The following is a 19,466-nucleotide window of genomic DNA, read 5'->3' on the forward strand; positions in this document are numbered from 1 at the left end:
TATATATATATAATGAAGTTTTATATATTTTCTTCTCTTTTAATATACAAAACATCGTTTTCTTTAATTTTCAAATTTATGATTATATGTATTGAAAACTCCGAAAATTGATGGATTGATTGATGAATCTTTAATATAAATAAATATAATTACTATATATATACATACATATATATATTTATATATATTAATTTAAACGGGTATTCGGGTCGGGTGTGGGTCGGATTATATCAAACCCGCCTCCATACCCAAACCCGAAAATCCCCATACCCGATTACCCAATTATTTAATCGGGTCTAAAAATCCATCCATACCCTCTTCTATTCGGGTCGGGTATCGGATCCTCCAACGGGTTCGGAGGAAATTGCCATCCCTAGCTGGATGACAAAAATTAGGAGGCAAAAACTTCTGTGGGATTGTCTCACGGGTCGTATTTTGTGAGACATATCTTTTATTTAGGTCATCTATGAAAAAATATTACTTTTTATGCTAAGAGTATTATTTTTTATTGTGAATATCGGTAGGGTTAACTCGTCTCACAGATAAAAATTCATGAGACCGTCTCACAAGAGACATACTCAAATCAGGAAAATGTTATCCTCCAAAATTACATAATAATCCTTTTTGATGTTTTGGTTCATTTTATTTTTTTATTCACCACCCCATATGTTAGGATGACAGTTGATAAGCATGCTCAATTTGAAAATTCTCTTGCACGCCATAGTCAAATAAAGATAAGTCAATTTACTGTGCATTATGATGAGATTCTTATTGATCATTCGTGAGAGGAGCAAAATAAGGAGTAAAATAATTCATAATATTAGTATTTATAAAAATAAATTTATGTGTTGTTATTTAAATTACATGTTTTGTTTATGTTTATCTTTTTTACATTTTAATTTATGTATGATTAATGTTGTGTTTTGGTTGCAATTTGATGAAAAAATAAATATATTGTTTTTGTAAAAACTATTGTCGAATACACATTTAATTATGACAGGTTTAATAATAAATTACGTGATTATGTAATACATTATACGATTTATTACATATCCATTTTTTAGTAATATATATGAATAGAAAGATAGATACATCAATCTATTTTTTTTCGATTTTTATTTTGATATATAAAAAAACATTCATCGGATTATCTTCGGATTAACAATGCAATACATAGTTATTTAATTTTATATATATATACCGACTTGCAGCTCAGGTTTCAAGTCCCTGCATCCCCTCCGGAGAGTTTCGAATGAAAACGGCGGTCAGGGAAGAGGCGATGAACGGAGATGTGGGACAAATCTACTGTTATTCGAGTAGAGATTCATGTTCAGAGGCGCGTACGCCTACGTTTGATGGTTTATTTTGCATACATTAAATAATATTTAATACAATGTAGCAGTCCGGCATAAGTTATCCAAATGTCGAGGCACAGAATTACTATTACATACTTGAAACACAACAGAAAGTGTTTATTTCAGACCGAATTGTTCACAATTTGCGTTATTTTTATTGAACACAGATAAGAGAATCGTAAAGGAAATAGAATACTGAAGAAAGATTTCACTTTTTTTTTTAAATGAAATTATGCATTTTGAAAAAAAAAGATCTCACTTTTTCTTGGCAATGAAGAGCCCCCACTTCTGCTCTCCGGAAGAGCTCCTCACAAGCTTAGCCTTCCAACCTACAACTATTTCATTGTAGTCTTCCTGCAGACGAGAATCGGGTAGCAGTAACACTAAGTGAACGAGCAAAAATCTTGGAATAAATTACAAGGTACAGGCAAGTGCAAAGGGATAAAAACATACCTCGGAAAAGTCGTTCGTAAATGCTTCCTTATCCTTCTCCACAGCATTCAATTCCTTCTCAAGAACTTTGATAAACTAGAAACCAAGAGAGTACGAAGTTTAACTATGATTAAGGTTTGAGACAAAAATATTGATATGCAAGGAAACGAGGTATGAAGCACTAGAGTTTGCTCCCAACAACAATAAATTTGAAAAATAGAAAGCGTATGTACTTTCAGAAAGAAAAAAAGATGTTCCAGAAAAAAATTGAAAAAGGAAAAATAATTAAAAATAAAGAACGAGGAGATCAATGAGCACCTGATCAGTTCGGTCCTCAGCAACAACCTCATCAAAGCCGGCGTCACGAAGCATCTTTAATTAAAAGAAAAAATATAGCAATGCCTTCTGTTAGATTATTATATTATAACTTGTGAAGACAATGAATATAGCTGCCTTTAAGACACACCTGGCCATAAGCTTTAATATCATGTAGATCATATCCCCTTTGCTCAATATACTGAGAAAATTCAGCAGATGGAGATCCAGCACTTCTGCAATAGTCACTGATGAGGACTTTGCCTCCTGGCTTCAACCACTTGTAGAATGATCGAAATAATGCAGGTTTGCCCTAAACAAAACAACATTTATACAGCAGATTTAGAAATAACAGAGCCTGGAACTCCATACGTAAAATTCAATTTACAAAATTCAAAATGATATAATACCTGTAAATCACTCCAAACTTTCGATCAAATTGGTTTTAGAATCTCTTATTTAAACCATGTTTCAAGTAATTAGGTGAATCGATGAAAAGTGAGGCAGGGTGTAGTGCTTTTGACAGAAGTAATCACAGATATTTTATTTGACAAAATTTATCACAAGTTTAGATTTATTTAAATGAAGCATATCATATTGATAAGAATGATATGGCTTACAAAAGTTCATAGTAAGAATGTTACTTGAATGTGAAGAATTGTGTCACGGCTATAGATCACATCAAAGGAGCCATCAGGATATTGTTTTGTGGTGCAGTCAGCAACCTCGAATTCAACAGAACATTTGAGACCAATGGCACGCTCAAGAGCAAAAGAAACCATATTGACAGAGAGGTCAATGCCAACAACATGAACATCATACTTATCAGCCATGTAAAAATCACCTCCTCCAATGCCACAACCCACGTCTAAGACTTTTTGACCAGGCTGGAGATCCAATCTAGATACAAATTCTTTTGTTGTATCTGCTCATAAACAGAAGATCGGTCTATGAAACTATAACATAGCATTTAATTCTAATCTTCCAAGTGATTCAAGAATTTTTTAAAACAATATGACAATTTATCATAATGGCGATAAGTAGAGGAAGATATCATGTGAAGATATCCTTTAAATGGTGTTTTAAAAAGATTGGTGATGAAAGAACTAACACAGCAGATGATATGCACAGTAAGAGGTACACACTCTAGATCCTCAATGCTAAAAATATTATCAAGTTTAATTTCTGCGCACAAAACAACCAGCTGGTTAGGAAATTTTGGTAGAGGAAACATACCAATCCCTCCAGTGCTCACGAAACCATGTCCAAAGACACGCTCGTAGCGTAATATGCCACTGTATTTATATTGGACAGTATCCAAGAACTTCTGGAATCCCCTGTCAGTGTCTGAGCTAATCTTCTGCCAAATCCAGCAAATCTGCCAAATGCAAATATACATTAAACATCAATTTCTATTCCTACGTATTTTCATTTCTATAAACAAGGAGCAATCTTTGTGAACAGGTCCTGAGAGTGGCAAAGGATGGAATTTTTAACATGTATCAATTTCTGGATTTAACACTGTGTGGTACCACCGATGGATTCAGAGGCAATAACAAACCTGATTTTGATTCTTTTTGTTTTTGACATAAGCTCCAATGCACTTGCAACCAATAAGAGCAAATTCAAACAAGTTCCCAGAATTATCATACAAATGACTTTCTTTAAACACCTGCAAGACCGATACATTTGGGAATCAATATCATGCTTGAATCAAGAAATCAGCTCAACTGTGCTGAGCGCAATTTCCAAAATAATATTCAGTATGCAGTCATAAACATGCTCCTTGGAATAATTATTTTTCGGTCAACTGTTAAGCCAAATCAGACATAAAGGCATGGACCACAAGTCAATTTGGGACAAATACTCCATTAGTTTCCTCATGAAATTTTGTGACAAAGATAGCAGCAAAAGCACAGCAGGTTGAAGTCATAATAGGAATGCGAAACTATAAGAGTTCATGATGATATATCAACTGTTGGTTATGAACAAACAAATGTAGATAAGACTGAAACCTTGGTATAAAATCTTGGTTCACGGTAATGAGTAGGGTTATTCTTTCTCTTGTGGTCTCCAGACCGATGGAAACATGATTCTCTGAAAAATATATAGCCACCGACTTTTAACCATTTGATCATTCTCTCAGCAAGACTCTCAACCTGCAAAAGAAAATAACAGAGCAAGTTCAAAATACAATTCAAACAGAAAATGAAGCCACAAATTTAATGATAAATATTCCAAAAATAAACAAAATTCAGAAAGGATACTGTGAAAGTCCCAAAGAAATGTGGGTTAAAAATATTACCTCCTTGTCTGAGAGATACATCAGCAGCCAGTTCGAAAATATTAAGTCTAAAGATTGTTCTGAGAAGTTCAGTTCTGGGGAAGTCACATCAGCACATATAAACTCGACATTCTTATGATGTCCGTTTACGCTTTCATTCTATAAACAAATAATTAAAATCTTACTTCCAATATAACTAAGAGAAATATTTGAAAGTAGAACTACAAAAAATTAAGGTTTTGCACAAGGTTACACACCTTTTTTATGACACTTTCAATGAAGTCAAGTGCAACAAGTTGGCCAGCCTTATTAGCTAACTCCCCAGTGAAACGACCAATACCAGCACCCAATTCCAGAACTGACTTTCCCTCGTACGGTGGAAGAAGAGAAAGTACCTGATAAGAATTACAAGAAAGATGAGTTTGGAATCACAATTTCTTACTCTAACGGAAAAGTATGACAACTCAGTTTACTGGAACTCAGATTAGTTCGTATTTAGCAAGACTAAACATAATCTTTTGGAAGGAAATATCCGTAGATTATATGTAAATTGATATGGTAAAAGTAAAGCATAAAATCGTGACAATGAAAAGGTTAACTACAATTCTACAACATAAAAAACTTTAACTAAAAAAAATCTCAGGTTTGCATCTCAGAAGCATGCAACGATAAAGTGAGCATGGGAACTGATTAATACATAAATATGACAAAGCATGGTAATTGCACAGCCTAAGAGGCAAATATAAATCATATAATTAGAATCACTACCAGATCTAAGAGGCAAGAACTAGACTGGATGTGTAAATTGCACAGCCTACATTCAGACTTCATGGCAAAGTTCCATTTGGTGCCATAAAGTTTTTGGCATTGTTGAAAGAGGCTGAATGTAACCTGTTAGCATTGTTACTTTATATTTATTGGTCTTGGAGAAACCAAAAGGCTGTAAGACACCTCACTAAGCTAATTTTTAGAACCAGTAAACTTTTACACCTTTAAATTTAAATGTCATTATTCTTGCCGTTCAAAAAATTTCAAAGCAAAAGCTAATGCAGTTAAAAAAGAACAGGAAGATTTGAGATTTAGAGCAAAGCAGACTGATTATGACAAGAACAACGCATAAGAATACCCCACTAAAATAAGACCACTCTCACATGTAGCACCTGTTTCATAGCTAAAGACTCAAAGTATCATTATTGCCTTACATCAACTCCAAACTGCATAAGGATACTCGTAAGATAAATATTTATGCATGAAAAATAATTTATATCCACCCAATTTTCGTTCCAAATAATCCAAACAAAGCCATTGAGCTGAAAATGGTAGCAACAAGGATATCCTTTAGAAAAACAAATAAAAAGATGGTAACTTTGAACAATCCCGCATCAAAACTCGAGGTAAAAAAGCACATAAAAGGTAACTTCAAAAGGAACAACTTACATAAATTTGTTGCGAGTCCGTTCCCCTGATACAAAAACAACAAACATTGCAATATCTAATCCGCTACACGTATCATACGCATTTTACAAAATGTATCAAATGAGAGTTGGACTTCCAAAAAAATACATCAAACCTCTGGTCTCTCTTCTTTGTCGAGATCAGACGCTTTGGAATCAAGCATCATAGCCTCCACAGTCAGATCAACGGAGTGCTCGATCCAATAACTCTTTTGCATCTCACGCTCTTGCTCTGTAGTTTCAAATCGCAAAACAAGCAGGAATTTCTCTTAATATCAAACAAACCCAATGCATTAAATCCCCTAAAACATCTAAAAAACTTGGATTTCGTAAACATCTACCTGTAGCCATGATGATGTCAATATGTAGCGGTACTAACTCCAAGTAATGCGGACGAGATATTTAGTGATCGGGCTTTTCTTCTTATCCAGATGGGATCAGAAATAAACGGTAAATGGAGGCTAAAACCCCTCAATGGCAACGCGTGATCTCGAAAATGATCTTGATCTTCGGTTATGGGATCTCCCTTTTTGATGCATCAGCAAAAGTTGATTGATTAATGGGATTTACAGATACAACGGGAGAAGGAGAAGATCATAGAAAAAGAAAGATCGGGTAGAGAGACAGATGGGAAGCGTTTCCAAGATCGAGCATTTATTATTTTATTGTGAATTAAAGTATTACTATTTTTCATGCTGACTCATGAATTACTATTGTATTCACCTTTTGTATGTGTTGAGACGATGATACGTGGGAGAAGACCAAGCCAAATTACTAGGTTTTTCTTTTGCTAATTTTGCTGCGTTGGGTGTCGGCGATTAAACTCGACAAATTTCTAAATTCATAATATTTTGCAATTCAATCTTTATTTTCGAAGTGTTTGAAATCGAGACACAATAGAAAACTCGAGAGATATAATTAGAATTCGCAAAACATAAAAGACAAGAATTTTATGCAAGATGTAAATGATTTTTTGTTTTGTTAAAAGACAAAGATTTGCGTGAGACGGCCTCACATGTCATATTTTGTGAGACGGATATCTTATTTGGATCATCCATAAAAAAATATTACTTTTTACGCTGAGAGTATTACTTTTTATTGTGAATATCGGTAGAATTGACTCATCTCACAGATAAAAATACGTGAAACCATATCACACTTACTCTTGTTAAAATCATTGATTTATAAAACCTACTCAATTAATAAATATTATATCTCTTTTATAACATCTTTTATAATTGAGATGATCATGCATTAATTAAAATTTTTTTTTTCTGGTCTTGCAATATTTAACGTGAAAAACGTTACACGTTTTATGTCCATTCAGAACATTAATGTTTTCATAATAAACAACAAAGGTTATTGCAAAGAAATAGATATTACTAGATTGTCTGTATACACGTAATATCATAAACCAAAATCCCAGAACTAAATTACTTGTATAACCTTTACTCATATAATCTTTAAGTGGCAACAATGTCTGCTTCTCAAATCGTTGTATCCAAATATTTTATTTTTGAAAATATATATTCTCCAGCCTAACATACAAATTTTCATCACCCATTGTTGCAACAACGTTCAACCTGATGTTAGGATAACCACCTGAAACAAAGCAAGTATCTTCAATGGCTAATGTAAGAATCATGTAGATCCATGGAACAGTGATGAAAAACAACCAATGGCAATGCATTCGGAAGGTAGATATGACTGTAAATATCAAGCATGGAGAGCAGCAACTTTCTCGGACAGCCCATCAATCTCTTCGTTTTGCTCTGTAATCGGCTCTCCCTGTCAAAAAATAAAAAGTTTGGTAATGCAAACATACAATGCATCGAAATCCAAAAAAAAAAGGGTGTAATCTGCATGCACCATTTTGTTTAAATTTGTAGATTCTGATGCATGCAAATGATTTATTTTCACATTCCGATGTTCTCTAAGCAGTAGAGCAACAGTGAGCAGGCAAGTACAGCCCCATAAAACATTGGCATTTCCTTGTGTTTCTTTATCGTGTAGCAGGAAAAAGAAACACGGAAACCATTATCAAAATGCCTCAATTAATCAAGAACTCGGGGAAAAGATGTTTCCATTTCAATATCCTGCTGATCAATGAAATTTGTTAATGCTTCCACCCAACACAAGGAAATGCTTTATGTGCAGCTCTTTCATTCTAATTAATTAAATCATGGGAATATGGGGCAGACGAGGGCAATCTCCTAAAACAAAATAAGCAACAAGTTTGAAGGGACTTTTGTCCCCTAAAGCAATTTTACTTGGATATATTATAAATGAAAATGTTCCTCTCCCTACAGCATAAAGATTTAGGCCCCGTCCTGTCATATTACCTGTATTGGGTACCAGAGAAACCCAAAGAAAATTACCTCTGTCTCTCTTTTGTCCCTGGCCCCGATACATTTAGATGCACTGATACTAGCACTCTTTAACAAACTCCGAGCACTGTAGTTTGCTTTATTCTGGCCATTTTGAGCAACTCCATTTACATTTACTGGTCCTTCATCTTCCCTTGGAGGACTGTGAAGAGTTGTGGCCACAGAAGCGGAGGTTCTCTTTTCAAAATCGTTAACTTCAACAGCGTCATCTTTGGGTGCAGGGACACGCTCTCTGAAGGCATGGTTAAAAATCAATAAGCATGCTAGATAAAAGTAGACATCTAGCATGATGAACAAGAAAAAAAGCCAATCAAATTGCAAAATCAATGGTTTGACCATTGCATTGTAATGCTCCATTTCATAGCGTAATTTAACCGAGGAAGGTTCAAGCAAAAGGACTAATCAATCAAAACAAGTTTCATAGCATATTTGTTAACATATCATGCATCAACTTGAAAATATTCGTTGAATATCCCGAAAAAAGAAGTGGGTAAAAGGTAGAACACAATTAGAAATATCTCCTAAAACTGTTAGTTATCACATTTGTTGCGAATAAGAAAAAACAAGCCGATAAAAATATCTTCCTCAATATTTTTGCAAGAAAATCCGACACGCAATCGAAATGTCAAGGTTATTCCATACCTTTGACATGATGGGTAGATGCTTGTTTTATAGCCATTACATGCTCGGAATTAGGGGTGCAAGTGAGTTAAAGTACTCGTGAGCAGCTAGATCAAAACTTGACTCGAGCTTGATGTGATCGAGCTCAAGTCGAGATTTAGTTGTGGCTACTCGAGTGGCTCGCGCCCGAGTAACTACATATATATTTTTTAATTTAGAGGATACAAAAATTTGAGAGATATTTTTATCCTAAAACTTTAAACCCTAAATATTTTTGTCAATATGCTACGAAGACTTTCGAACTTTTCGAGCACGAGCTCGAGTCCTCGACATTTACACGAGTCGAGCTCGACTTAGAAATTGATTACTCGATTGAGTCCGTGCTTGAGCCAGATAAAATTTAAATCGAGTCGAGCTCGAGTAGTATGATACTTGACTCAACTCGACTCGTGTGCACCCTACTTTGAACTATCACATTTTTTCACTATCATTTGTTAACATGTTTAATGAAAACCTTCTTGAGACAGGACACTCACAAACCACGTAGGGTCAATATTTTGACTTTGGAAAAGAATAACTACGTGTACTTGGCATGACCACTAACAATATTCATGTCATTTTAAAATTAAAATCACATTTCAATAGAAACATAAATAACTAACAAGAAATAACAAATTAGAATTTTTTATTCAACATCAAAACTTGTAAATACAGAGTTTATAGGCAAAACCATCATCTTTGCTGACAAATGGAACTACCAAAATTCTATAGTCGAAATTAACAGACTACATTTATATTACATATTACCACCATATCATACAATGTCAACTGCCAAATAACCAATTATCTAACTGTGTATAATTAAGAAGCTACTAGCATCTAACCAAATTTTTTTACTGGAAAGGATGCAAAGGAGCATGACAGAACTTAAATGTTCAATAGGTTTGATAAGACATGTATCACCTGTAAGGATGATATTTGATTACTAATAACCCACATACCTCGGTAATGAAGCATGTTGTCGTAGGAGAGGAGATCCTCTTTCACCTTTTCCATAATGTTCCTCAAGATGGGCAAACTGTCTCTTGAACCGATCAATACCACTGAGGAATATTAAACAGAAAATTAACCTCATCAAGAATCTCATTGTACAGATATGCAAGACACCGCACTCAGTTTCCACAATACCAATCAAAAGAAAAAGGTTCATGAACCAATCTTACAAGAAAACTATCAGTACCCCATTCAATGAACAGAAAAAGGTTAGGTAGGACGAGGGGGTTCGCTCTTATCTGACACGATTATTAAGTAGAATTGTTTTAATACATATTATATAATTATATTTGACCACTACTATTATAACAAACCGGAAAAGTTCCCGGTGGACCTCCAGAGGCGTGTATTCATCTAACCACACAAAAACGTGCAGCAATAGGATAGACTACCTTCCCAAAGCATGACCTAACAGATAGAGAGTGTGTGCCTAGTTGTCAGGGATGAACAATTAATGGAAGTGAACAACGAGCTACAGACATGCTTATCAATTAGCCCAATGGTGTGTTATCCCCAGGGCCCGTTTAGCGTAAGAAATATCTATAGAGATATTCCAAACTCACCGTTAGACACACTATAATTGACTATGTTCCCTTTTATCAGACAATAGAAGGCAATGTAAAAATTACATCACAGATTCACAGGGGGATTAAATGTCATAAATTGCCATTTTCTATTATACAAATGTTTAACAGATTTGGCAATTGAAACCCCAACGAGCACCTCGCAGGGTCAACTCAATTTCTTCATGGTTTCATCAAACTTTCCAAAGGTAGTGGAGCAGAACACAGGAATGAGAGCTATTCGTTGCTGGTGCGACAATTGAGAGATATAGAAATAAGTTCAACAGACCCGAATAAAGGTTGAAAGGAACGTATCTCAAATGAGAAAAAGAAGCCCCAAATACCACTTGAGGATCTGTGACTAATTTACTATCAGCATCTTTTCCATCTATTAATGCAAAGACAACTATGGCATTGTGTTGCATCTGCTTGACAGATGTCAGGGAGGCATTAGAAATCATATGGCAAACCTTAGGTAATACACATTTGATTTACTTCATAGATAACTTCTAGCCAAAAAAGAAATCATTCAAAATCAATTACTGGACAAACCTTGGGTACATAAAACCACTAGTCTGATCTCCACCACGTAGATATTCCTGAAGCATCTGAGGGTGATACTCTAGAATCTGTTTGCTTAACATAAAAGTAGTCAAGATGAATACGAGTTTATATGTACACCAAATTATGCAATCAGAAAACTTGTACTATGTTGGAAGGCCTACCTCTCGATAAATTAACTCTCTAACATCATCTTTTGTCAACTTTCTCCTTTCAAACTCAAACTCAAGCTTTGATATGGGTTGAGTTGATGGCTCGCGTTCAACATTTGCCAACCCACGAAAATAAGGATCTGCCAATGCCTGCAAACATAAACGTTCAAAAATGTTTTTATGAGGTAGAGTAACGACTTTGATACGAAAAGCAAGAGGAGGCCAAGCCATTGAAATTACTTCTTCAGCACTTGGCCTATCTTTAGGATCAAAAGCAATGAGCCGTTCCAGTATGCGCAGCGCAAAAGGATCAACATTGGGAAATTTCTGCACAAATGGTACAGGCTGTTTCTTTCGCATATTGTTGAGATATCTCCTTGCCTTTTCATTTCTGATCTGCCATTTTAATTACAACAAAAATTATATTACAGAAGTAATTCCACAATGGCAAACACCAAACAGTTTAAACAAGAATGTTCTTTTCAGAAATAAGGATTATAAACTAAACAAAAGAAAAAAAACACATTGCAGAACCAAATATCTAACCCTTGCAATAGATTCAGGAGGAGGAGTGCCAAGCAAATCTGTTATCAAATCTAATTGGTGGACCACATTTTTTCCAGGGAACAATGGCTTTCCAGAAAGCATCTCAGCAAATATGCATCCAATGCTCCAAATATCAATAGCTGGAGTGTACTGCAAACAAGAAAGTTACACAATCATTGCATGTTGAAAGCACAAATTCATGTTACTAACATAAATAACACAACAATTATGAAGGAAAAATATGCATTGGGACATGAGCAAAAATATCTGCTTACTTTGGAAAAAAATGAACCACATAGCTCGGGTGCTCTATACCACCGAGTTGCAACATAGTCCTTCAACATATGAAAACAAAAATAATATGGTTAGGAAACGAAGCACTGTATTTAGATTAATATACTATGATATTTTCACCAGGATCAAACTTACAGTCCAGAATATGGCTGATGGGGCATCATTAAATGAGACACGGGCTAAACCAAAATCACAAATCTTCAACTTGCAGTCAGCGTTTGCAAGTATATTTTTAGGCTTTAAATCTCGGTGAAACACATTTGCTGTACAAAAAAATACATATCGATTACATGGAGGGAAGTTCCTCACATAGTTGACGAAATTAGAGATAAGGTTTATGAGTATTTTAGAAGATATCAACCTGTGTGGGTATATTTTAAGCCACGAAGGAGTTGGTATAAAAAAAATTGATAATGCTCCGGAGTTAAATCATCATTTGCCTTGATTACTTGGTGAAGGTCAGATTCCATTAGTTCAAAAACAACATAGATATCTTGAAATTCTCTCCGAGAGGGAGGAAGCATTATATGCTTTATTTCAACAATATCCGGATGATGAAGAAGCCGAAGGAGCTTGATTTCTCTAAGGATTCGAGTAGCATCAGAAACATGCTCAAATACATCATTTATCTTTTTAATCGCAACTTTTTCTCCAGTATGGGTGTCGATAGCAGAAGCTACAACACCATAACTACCTTTGCCTATAACTTCTTGAACCTGATATCTACTTGCCTCGCCATACTCTGTGAAGAAATCTTTTTCCAGTGCACTCTGCCAAAAATAAAGATAAAATCAATATCACAACAAAGATAACAATCATAAGCTAAGACGCATGCTTACTTCCACCGTATAACTACTTTCACCAATGAAAAATTCAAAAAGAAAAAAAATCACAAAATTATGATTTAAATATCTAGGTCCGTATCCTGATAATTCAAGATCTATTCCAATTCATCAAAGAAGAAAGAACATGAAAAAAAAAGAGTGAGTTTTGAATGATACTACACCATGCTTCATAGAGTGTGACAGCAACTTTGTTTGATGCAAAACAAATTTTCACCGAGCACACCACTGAATAACATGGCACCAATATGAAAAGTTTCTTTCTACTATCTTTCTTAGAATTTCAAGACAAGATGTTCAATTTTTCCCTGGATTATTGTCGGCAAGAGTTTTCAAAGAAGGTGGGGCCAGTCAAAGAAAGTGGTTGGCGGAAGCTTCGTGGAAATTTCAAATAGATGAGAAAACGCGTTTTTCTACGCGTCTTCACACTGACAGGGAGCTCTAGAGCTCCCCCTTCATTCTGAAATCATCCCTTCTTCAAGTTTTCTCTCATCTTATAAGCATTTGAGTGCTTAGTTCTATAATATTTGTGAGGTGTTTGTTCTCCTGTATTAAGAGAGTGTGTGTTCTCTTTGGAAACACAGTGAGTGGGTTGTACACCACAAAATATTATAGTGGAATTCTTTTCATCTTGTCCGTGGTTTTTACCCTAATAATTTTTAGGAGTTTTCCACGTAAATCTCGGTGTCCAGTTTATTCTTTGTTTTCGGATTTTATTATCTCAAATTACAGCAAGTGGGACCAACAAGTGGTATCAGAGCCTTGGTTTAAAATTTCTTAAAATTCTGAGTATGCTCTGTGGTTGCAGCCTAGACTGATCTTCCACAACAGAAAAGATTTTTTGAGATTTTTTATTAAGGCGGGAATAATTTTGTTCAGTCTACAAAATTGTTGTAGACATAATGGCGGGAAGGTACGAGATAGCAAAATTCAATGGAAGCAATTTTATGCTGTGGAAAATAAAGATACAAGCAGTTTTAAGAAAGGAGAATTGCTTGGCGGCTATTGGAGATAGACCGGTGGAAATTTCGGATGATGGAAAGTGGAATGAGATGAATGACAATGCTGTTGCCAATTTACACTTGGCTATAGCAGACGAAGTTTTATCAAGTATCTCTGAGATAAAAACAGCCAAAGTTATATGGGATACTTTGACAAAGATGTACGAGGTCAAGTCGCTACACAACATGATTTTCCTAAAGAGAAGTCTTTATACTCTTCGGATGGCGGAATCCTTATCGATGACCGACCATATCAATACACTAAATACTCTATTTGCCCAATTCACTTCCATGGGACATAAAATAGGAGAAAATGAACGTGCGGAGCTTCTACTTCAAAGTCTACCAGATTCATATGATCAACTTATCACAACATTACCAACAATATTCTTATGGGCTTTCTAAGATTCGATGATGTCGTAACTGCGGTTCTCGGAGAAGAAAGTCGGCGCAAGAATAAGAAAGACAGGTTGGTAACGTCGAAGCAGGCGGAGGATTTACCGATGATAAGAGGAAGATTTATGGATCGTGACTCCAGTGGGAGCCAAAGACGAGGTAGATCAAAATCGAGAAATAAGAAGAAAAATATTTACTGCTTTAAATGTGGCGGTAAATGGCACTTCAAGAAAGAGTGTACGAGTATCGATAAGATTTCTCAAAGAAATGTGGCCAGTACTTCAGGCAGTGGTGAAATATTATTCAGCGAAGCGACAACAGTTGCAGAAGGCAGACACAAATTTTGTGATACATGGATTATGGATTCAGGAGCGATGTGCCACATGACGTCTCGGAGAGAATGGTTTGATCATTATGAACCAATCTCAGGAGGATTTGTATTCATGGGAAATGATCATGCCTTGGAAATCGCTGGGGTCGGTACTATCAAAATTAAAATGTTTGATGACACCATTCGCACCATACAGGAGGTACGACATGCAAAAGGACTGACGAAAAATCTTTTCTCCTTGGGGCAATTGGATGACATCAGGTGCAAAACTCGTATCGAGAACGGGATCATGAAAATTGTGAAAGGCGCGCTTGTGGTTATGAAGGCGGAAAAGGTTGCTGCAAATCTGTATGTACTTTTGGGATAAACACACAAAGAGGCGGAACTAGCTGTTGCATCAATTGGTTCAGGAGAAGAATTAACAGTGTTATGGCATAGAAAGCTCGGGCATATGTCAGAACGGGGGTTGAAAATTCTCTCAGAACGGAAGCTGCTGTCGGGACTTACAAAAGTGTCATTACCCTTTTGTGAGCATTGTGTTACCAGTAAACAACACAGATTAAAGTTTGGCACTTCTACTGCCAGGAGCAAAAGCATATTGGAGCTGATTCATTCGGATGTTTGGCAAGCACCAGTTGTATCCCTAGGAGGAGCGAGATACTTTGTCTCGTTCATTGATGATTTCTCTAGGAGATGTTGGGTGTATCCAATCAAGAAGAAATCAGATGCTTTTCAGATCTTCATAGATTTCAAAGCGCGGGTTGAACTTGATTCAGAAAAGAAAATCAAGTGTTTGAGGACTGACAATGGAGGAGAATATACCAGTGACGAGTTTGATGCATTTTGTCAACATGAGGGCATCAAAAGACAATTCACAACGGCTTACACACCTCAACAGAATGGAGTGGCAGAGCGGATGAACAGAACCTTGTTGGACAGAACAAGAGCTATGTTGAGGACTGCGGGTCTAGACAAGTCATTTTGGGCGGAGACAGTTAAAACCGCTTGTTATATTATCAATCGTTCTCCTTCAGTGACGATTGATCTGAAGACTCCGATGGAGATGTGGACTGGGAAGCCGACAGATTATTCTCATTTGCATACATTTGGAAGTCCTGTGTACGTTCTGTACAATGAGCAAGAAAGATCGAAGTTGGATTCGAAATCCAGAAAATGTATCTTCTTGGGTTATGCTGATCGAATAAAGGGGTTTCACTTGTGGGATCCTACTGTCCACAAGCTTGTCATCAGCAGGGATGTTATCTTCGAGGAAGATAAAGAAAAAGGAGACAAAGGCACACCGAATTCAGAAACTACTATATTTCATGTGGAAAATAAGACGGATAAAGGTCAAATTTCTTGTGAAGCAGTACCAGAGCACGAAGAACAAGAAGAAGTTGAGTCTGAGGTTTCCAATGTGAGGCAGTCAACTCGAGACAGAAGACCACCAGGTTGGCTTTCAGATTATGTCACTGAAAGTAACATTGCATATTGTCTATTACCAGAGGATGGTAAGCCATCGAGTTTCCACGAAGCTACTCAAAGCTCGGATGTATCCTTGTGGATGATAGCAATGCAAGAAGAATTGGAAGCATTAGACAGGAATCAAACTTGGGATCTTGTTACACTACCACGAGGAAGGAAAGCCATTGGCAACAGATGGGTCTATAAGATCAAGCGTGATGGCAATAACCAAGTGGAGCAGTATCGTGCTAGATTGGTGGGAAAAGGGTATGCTCAGAAAGAAGGCATTGACTTCAATGAGATATTTTCTCATGTGGTTCGGCTTACAACAGTCAGAGAAGTGTTGGCATTGTGTGCGGTGTTTGACCTACATCTAGAACAGCTAGATGTGAAAACGGCTTTTCTTTATGGAGATCTTGAAGAAGAAATCTATATGCTCCAACCAGAAGGTTTTGCGGAAAAAGGCAAAGAGAACTTGGTTTGCAGGTTGAATAAATCTCTGTACGGTCTCAAACAGGCGCTGAGGTGTTGGTACAAGAGATTTGATTCCTATATCATGAGCCTTGGATACAACAGACTGAGTGCAGACCCTTGTACGTATTTCAAGAGGTCTGGTGATGATTATTATCATTTTGCTGTTGTATGTGGACGACATGTTGGTAGCAGGCCCCAACAAAGATCAGGTCCAAGGATTGAAGACACAGTTGGCTAGGGAATTTGATATGAAGGACTTGGGACCAGCAAACAAGATTCTAGGGATGCAAGTTCACCGAGATAGAAGTAACAGAAAGATTTGGCTTTCTCAGAAAAATTATTTGAAGAAAGTCTTGCAACGCTTCAACATGCAAGATAGTAAGCCAATTTCGACCCCTCTTCCTGTTAACTTCAAGTTATCCTCCGAGATGTGTCCTGGCAGTGAAGCAGAGAGGATGGAGATGTCTCGAGTACCATATGCATCAGCAGTGGGAAGTTTGATGTTTGCCATGATCTGTACAAGACCGGACATTGCTCAAGCAGTGGGAGCAGTTAGTCGGTATATGGCGAATCCTGGATGAGAGCATTGGAGCACTGTCAAGAGGATCCTTAGATACATTAAGGATACCTCGAATGCTGCATTATGTTATGGAGGATCGGATTTTACACTCAGGGGCTATGTCGATTCAGATTATTCAGGTGATCCTGATAAGAGTAAATCTACTACTGGTTATGTGTTTATACTTTCGAGGGGAGCAGTAAGCTGGGTTTCAAAACTGCAGACAGTTGTGGCGTTATCTACAACAGAGGCAGAATACATGACAGCTACTCAAGGTTGCAATGAGGCAATATGGATTAAAAGGTTATTGGAAGAGATCGGACACAAACAAGAGAATGTTCCTTTGTTTTGTGATAGTCAGAGTGCCTTGCACATCGCAAGGAATCCAGCCTTTCATTCCAGGACGGAACACAATGGAGTACAATTTCACTTTGTGCGAGAAGTAGTAGAAGAAGGAAGCGTGGATATGCAGAAGATCCATACGAAGGATAACATAGCTGATTTTCTGATCAAGCCAGTGAACACTGATAAGTTTTAGTGGTGTAGATCCTCAAGTGGCCTAGCGGAAACGTAAGCAGCATGTAATGCAAGATTGAAATGAAGTGTGGAGATGTGTTTGATTCTCAATCAAATCTCCAAGTGGGAGAAATGTCGGCAAGAGTTTTCAAAGCAGGTGGGGCCAGTCAAAGAAAGTGGTTGGCGGAAGCTTCGTGGAAATTTCAAATAGATGAGAAAACGCGTTTTTCTACGCGTCTTCACACTGACAGGAAGCTCTATAAATAGAGCTCCCCCTTCATTCTGAAATCATCCCTTCTTCAAGTTTTCTCTCATCTTATAAGCATTTGAGTGCTTAGTTCTATAATATTTGTGAGGTGGTTGTTCTCCTGTATTAAGAGAGTGTGTGTTCTCTTTGGAATCACAGTGAGTGAGTTGTACTCCACAAAATATTATAGTGGAATTCTTTTCATCTTGCTCGTGGTTTTTACCCGAATAATTTTTAGAGGTTTTCCACGTAAATCTCGGTGTCCAGTTTATTCTTTATTTTCGGATTTTATTATCTCAAATTACCGCAAGTGAGACCAACAATTATATCCTATCAGAATAGACAAAGAAGGAAAAAGGGTGGCCAGGTACAGCAAACAGACAAAATTACATTTAGCGACGATCAACTGTATTAATTTAGACAACACAAAACTGCAAAAAACCAATGTCCACAAACGTTATGCAAATCATACGATAATACGTTCAGCCCTCTCAAAACCAATAACCCATCAATTAAGACACCACTGTAATAAAAAATATCCAAGAAAATACATGCCGATCTACGTCATTAAATCTCAAGAAGCAAAATAATAAGGCCCACAAAAGGGGGAAAAGCAACCTTTTTCTGGGGATCCATAGGTGAACTGGGAATAGTGAAATAAACCCTCTTAGGAACTTTGATTCGATCAAGTCCTGAGATATCAAATTCTTGAATAACATTAATCCCTTTTTCTTCTTCTTGTTTTTGTTTTTCTAGAGAATCGTTCGGAGCAACTGTACGCGGGTTTCTCTCATAGTTGGTAATCTTGGAAGAAGAATGAGAAGAGACAGATGATGAGCGACGCTGAAACAGGTTACGAATTCCATCCACAAATGCCCCACCACCTCCCATATAACTAACTAACTAACTAACTGTAAACAGCACCAAAGAATAAAGTCCACTGCTTCGATTCCCCCTTGTTTCTCGATCAGATTCGTGATTCTAATCCACTCACCCTCAGCGATGCCCGCGGTCTCTCTCTGTCTGCGAGTGGCTTTTTTTTTTGGGGGCGCGTGCTGCTGCCTTTTCAGAGCTTTTAACGGAGAGCTGTATTTAATGTTCCACACTAGACTTGGAAACCGATGGCATCGTATTTGTCAAAAGTGGATATTTAGGAAAATCGACCTTTGACATGTGATCTTTTAAGTTTATTTGAAATATATTATAAAATATGAGAACGAACTTGTAGTTCAGTGGTCTCATCTCTTGCTGGAATAGCCGATTTCTCCAGGTTCGATCTCCTTTCCTGCGTGAGTTGTAATAAAAAATATATATATATATTATAAAATATTATTTTTTAAAAATAATATTTTATTAGAGTTAGATAACAAAATATTTTGGAAAGTTTTATAATTAATGAGATCAGATTTCGGTATAATTGTCCTAACACGGACTAGTGTGCTTTGACAATCGATTTTGGTAACTCAATTTATTTATTTTATATGACTGCTTGCTGTTTTTGCAAATTAAAACATTGTTAACTCAATTTATCTATTTTAAATGGTGGACGTGTAATCTGTTTCGACGACTTTGATTGTGAGTATTATTATTTCATATTTTAAATTTAAATATAGCCTTAA

The 19,466-nt window shown here is 36.4% G+C and overlaps 2 protein-coding genes across 2 annotated transcripts; both read right to left on the reverse strand.

The window, feature by feature from the left end:
* Nucleotides 1–1,413: 1,413 nt before the first annotated feature.
* On the reverse strand, nt 1,414–6,521 carry LOC140972862 (phosphoethanolamine N-methyltransferase 1-like). Its single transcript, XM_073435321.1, has 12 exons — nt 6,182–6,521; nt 5,957–6,072; nt 4,644–4,781; nt 4,408–4,545; nt 4,118–4,261; nt 3,664–3,774; nt 3,339–3,480; nt 2,747–3,027; nt 2,254–2,415; nt 2,106–2,159; nt 1,809–1,883; nt 1,414–1,709 (listed from the first exon to the last, which is right to left on the reverse strand). Exons 1-12 carry the CDS (start codon nt 6,189–6,191, stop codon nt 1,611–1,613), a joined length of 1,470 nt encoding a protein of 489 aa, XP_073291422.1. The 5' UTR covers nt 6,192–6,521; the 3' UTR covers nt 1,414–1,610.
* Nucleotides 6,522–7,260: 739 nt separating this feature from the next.
* Nucleotides 7,261–18,963, reverse strand: LOC140972865 (mitogen-activated protein kinase 9-like). Its single transcript, XM_073435325.1, has 11 exons — nt 18,466–18,963; nt 12,379–12,787; nt 12,153–12,280; nt 11,999–12,058; nt 11,724–11,873; nt 11,418–11,573; nt 11,190–11,327; nt 11,017–11,093; nt 9,850–9,951; nt 8,219–8,459; nt 7,261–7,628 (listed from the first exon to the last, which is right to left on the reverse strand). Exons 1-11 carry the CDS (start codon nt 18,736–18,738, stop codon nt 7,557–7,559), a joined length of 1,806 nt encoding a protein of 601 aa, XP_073291426.1. The 5' UTR covers nt 18,739–18,963; the 3' UTR covers nt 7,261–7,556.
* Nucleotides 18,964–19,466: the final 503 nt, after the last annotated feature.

The sequence above is a fragment of the Primulina huaijiensis genome, chromosome 3 (assembly GCF_012295235.1).
Source record: "Primulina huaijiensis isolate GDHJ02 chromosome 3, ASM1229523v2, whole genome shotgun sequence".
In the NCBI taxonomy this organism is placed as follows: domain Eukaryota; kingdom Viridiplantae; phylum Streptophyta; class Magnoliopsida; order Lamiales; family Gesneriaceae; genus Primulina; species Primulina huaijiensis.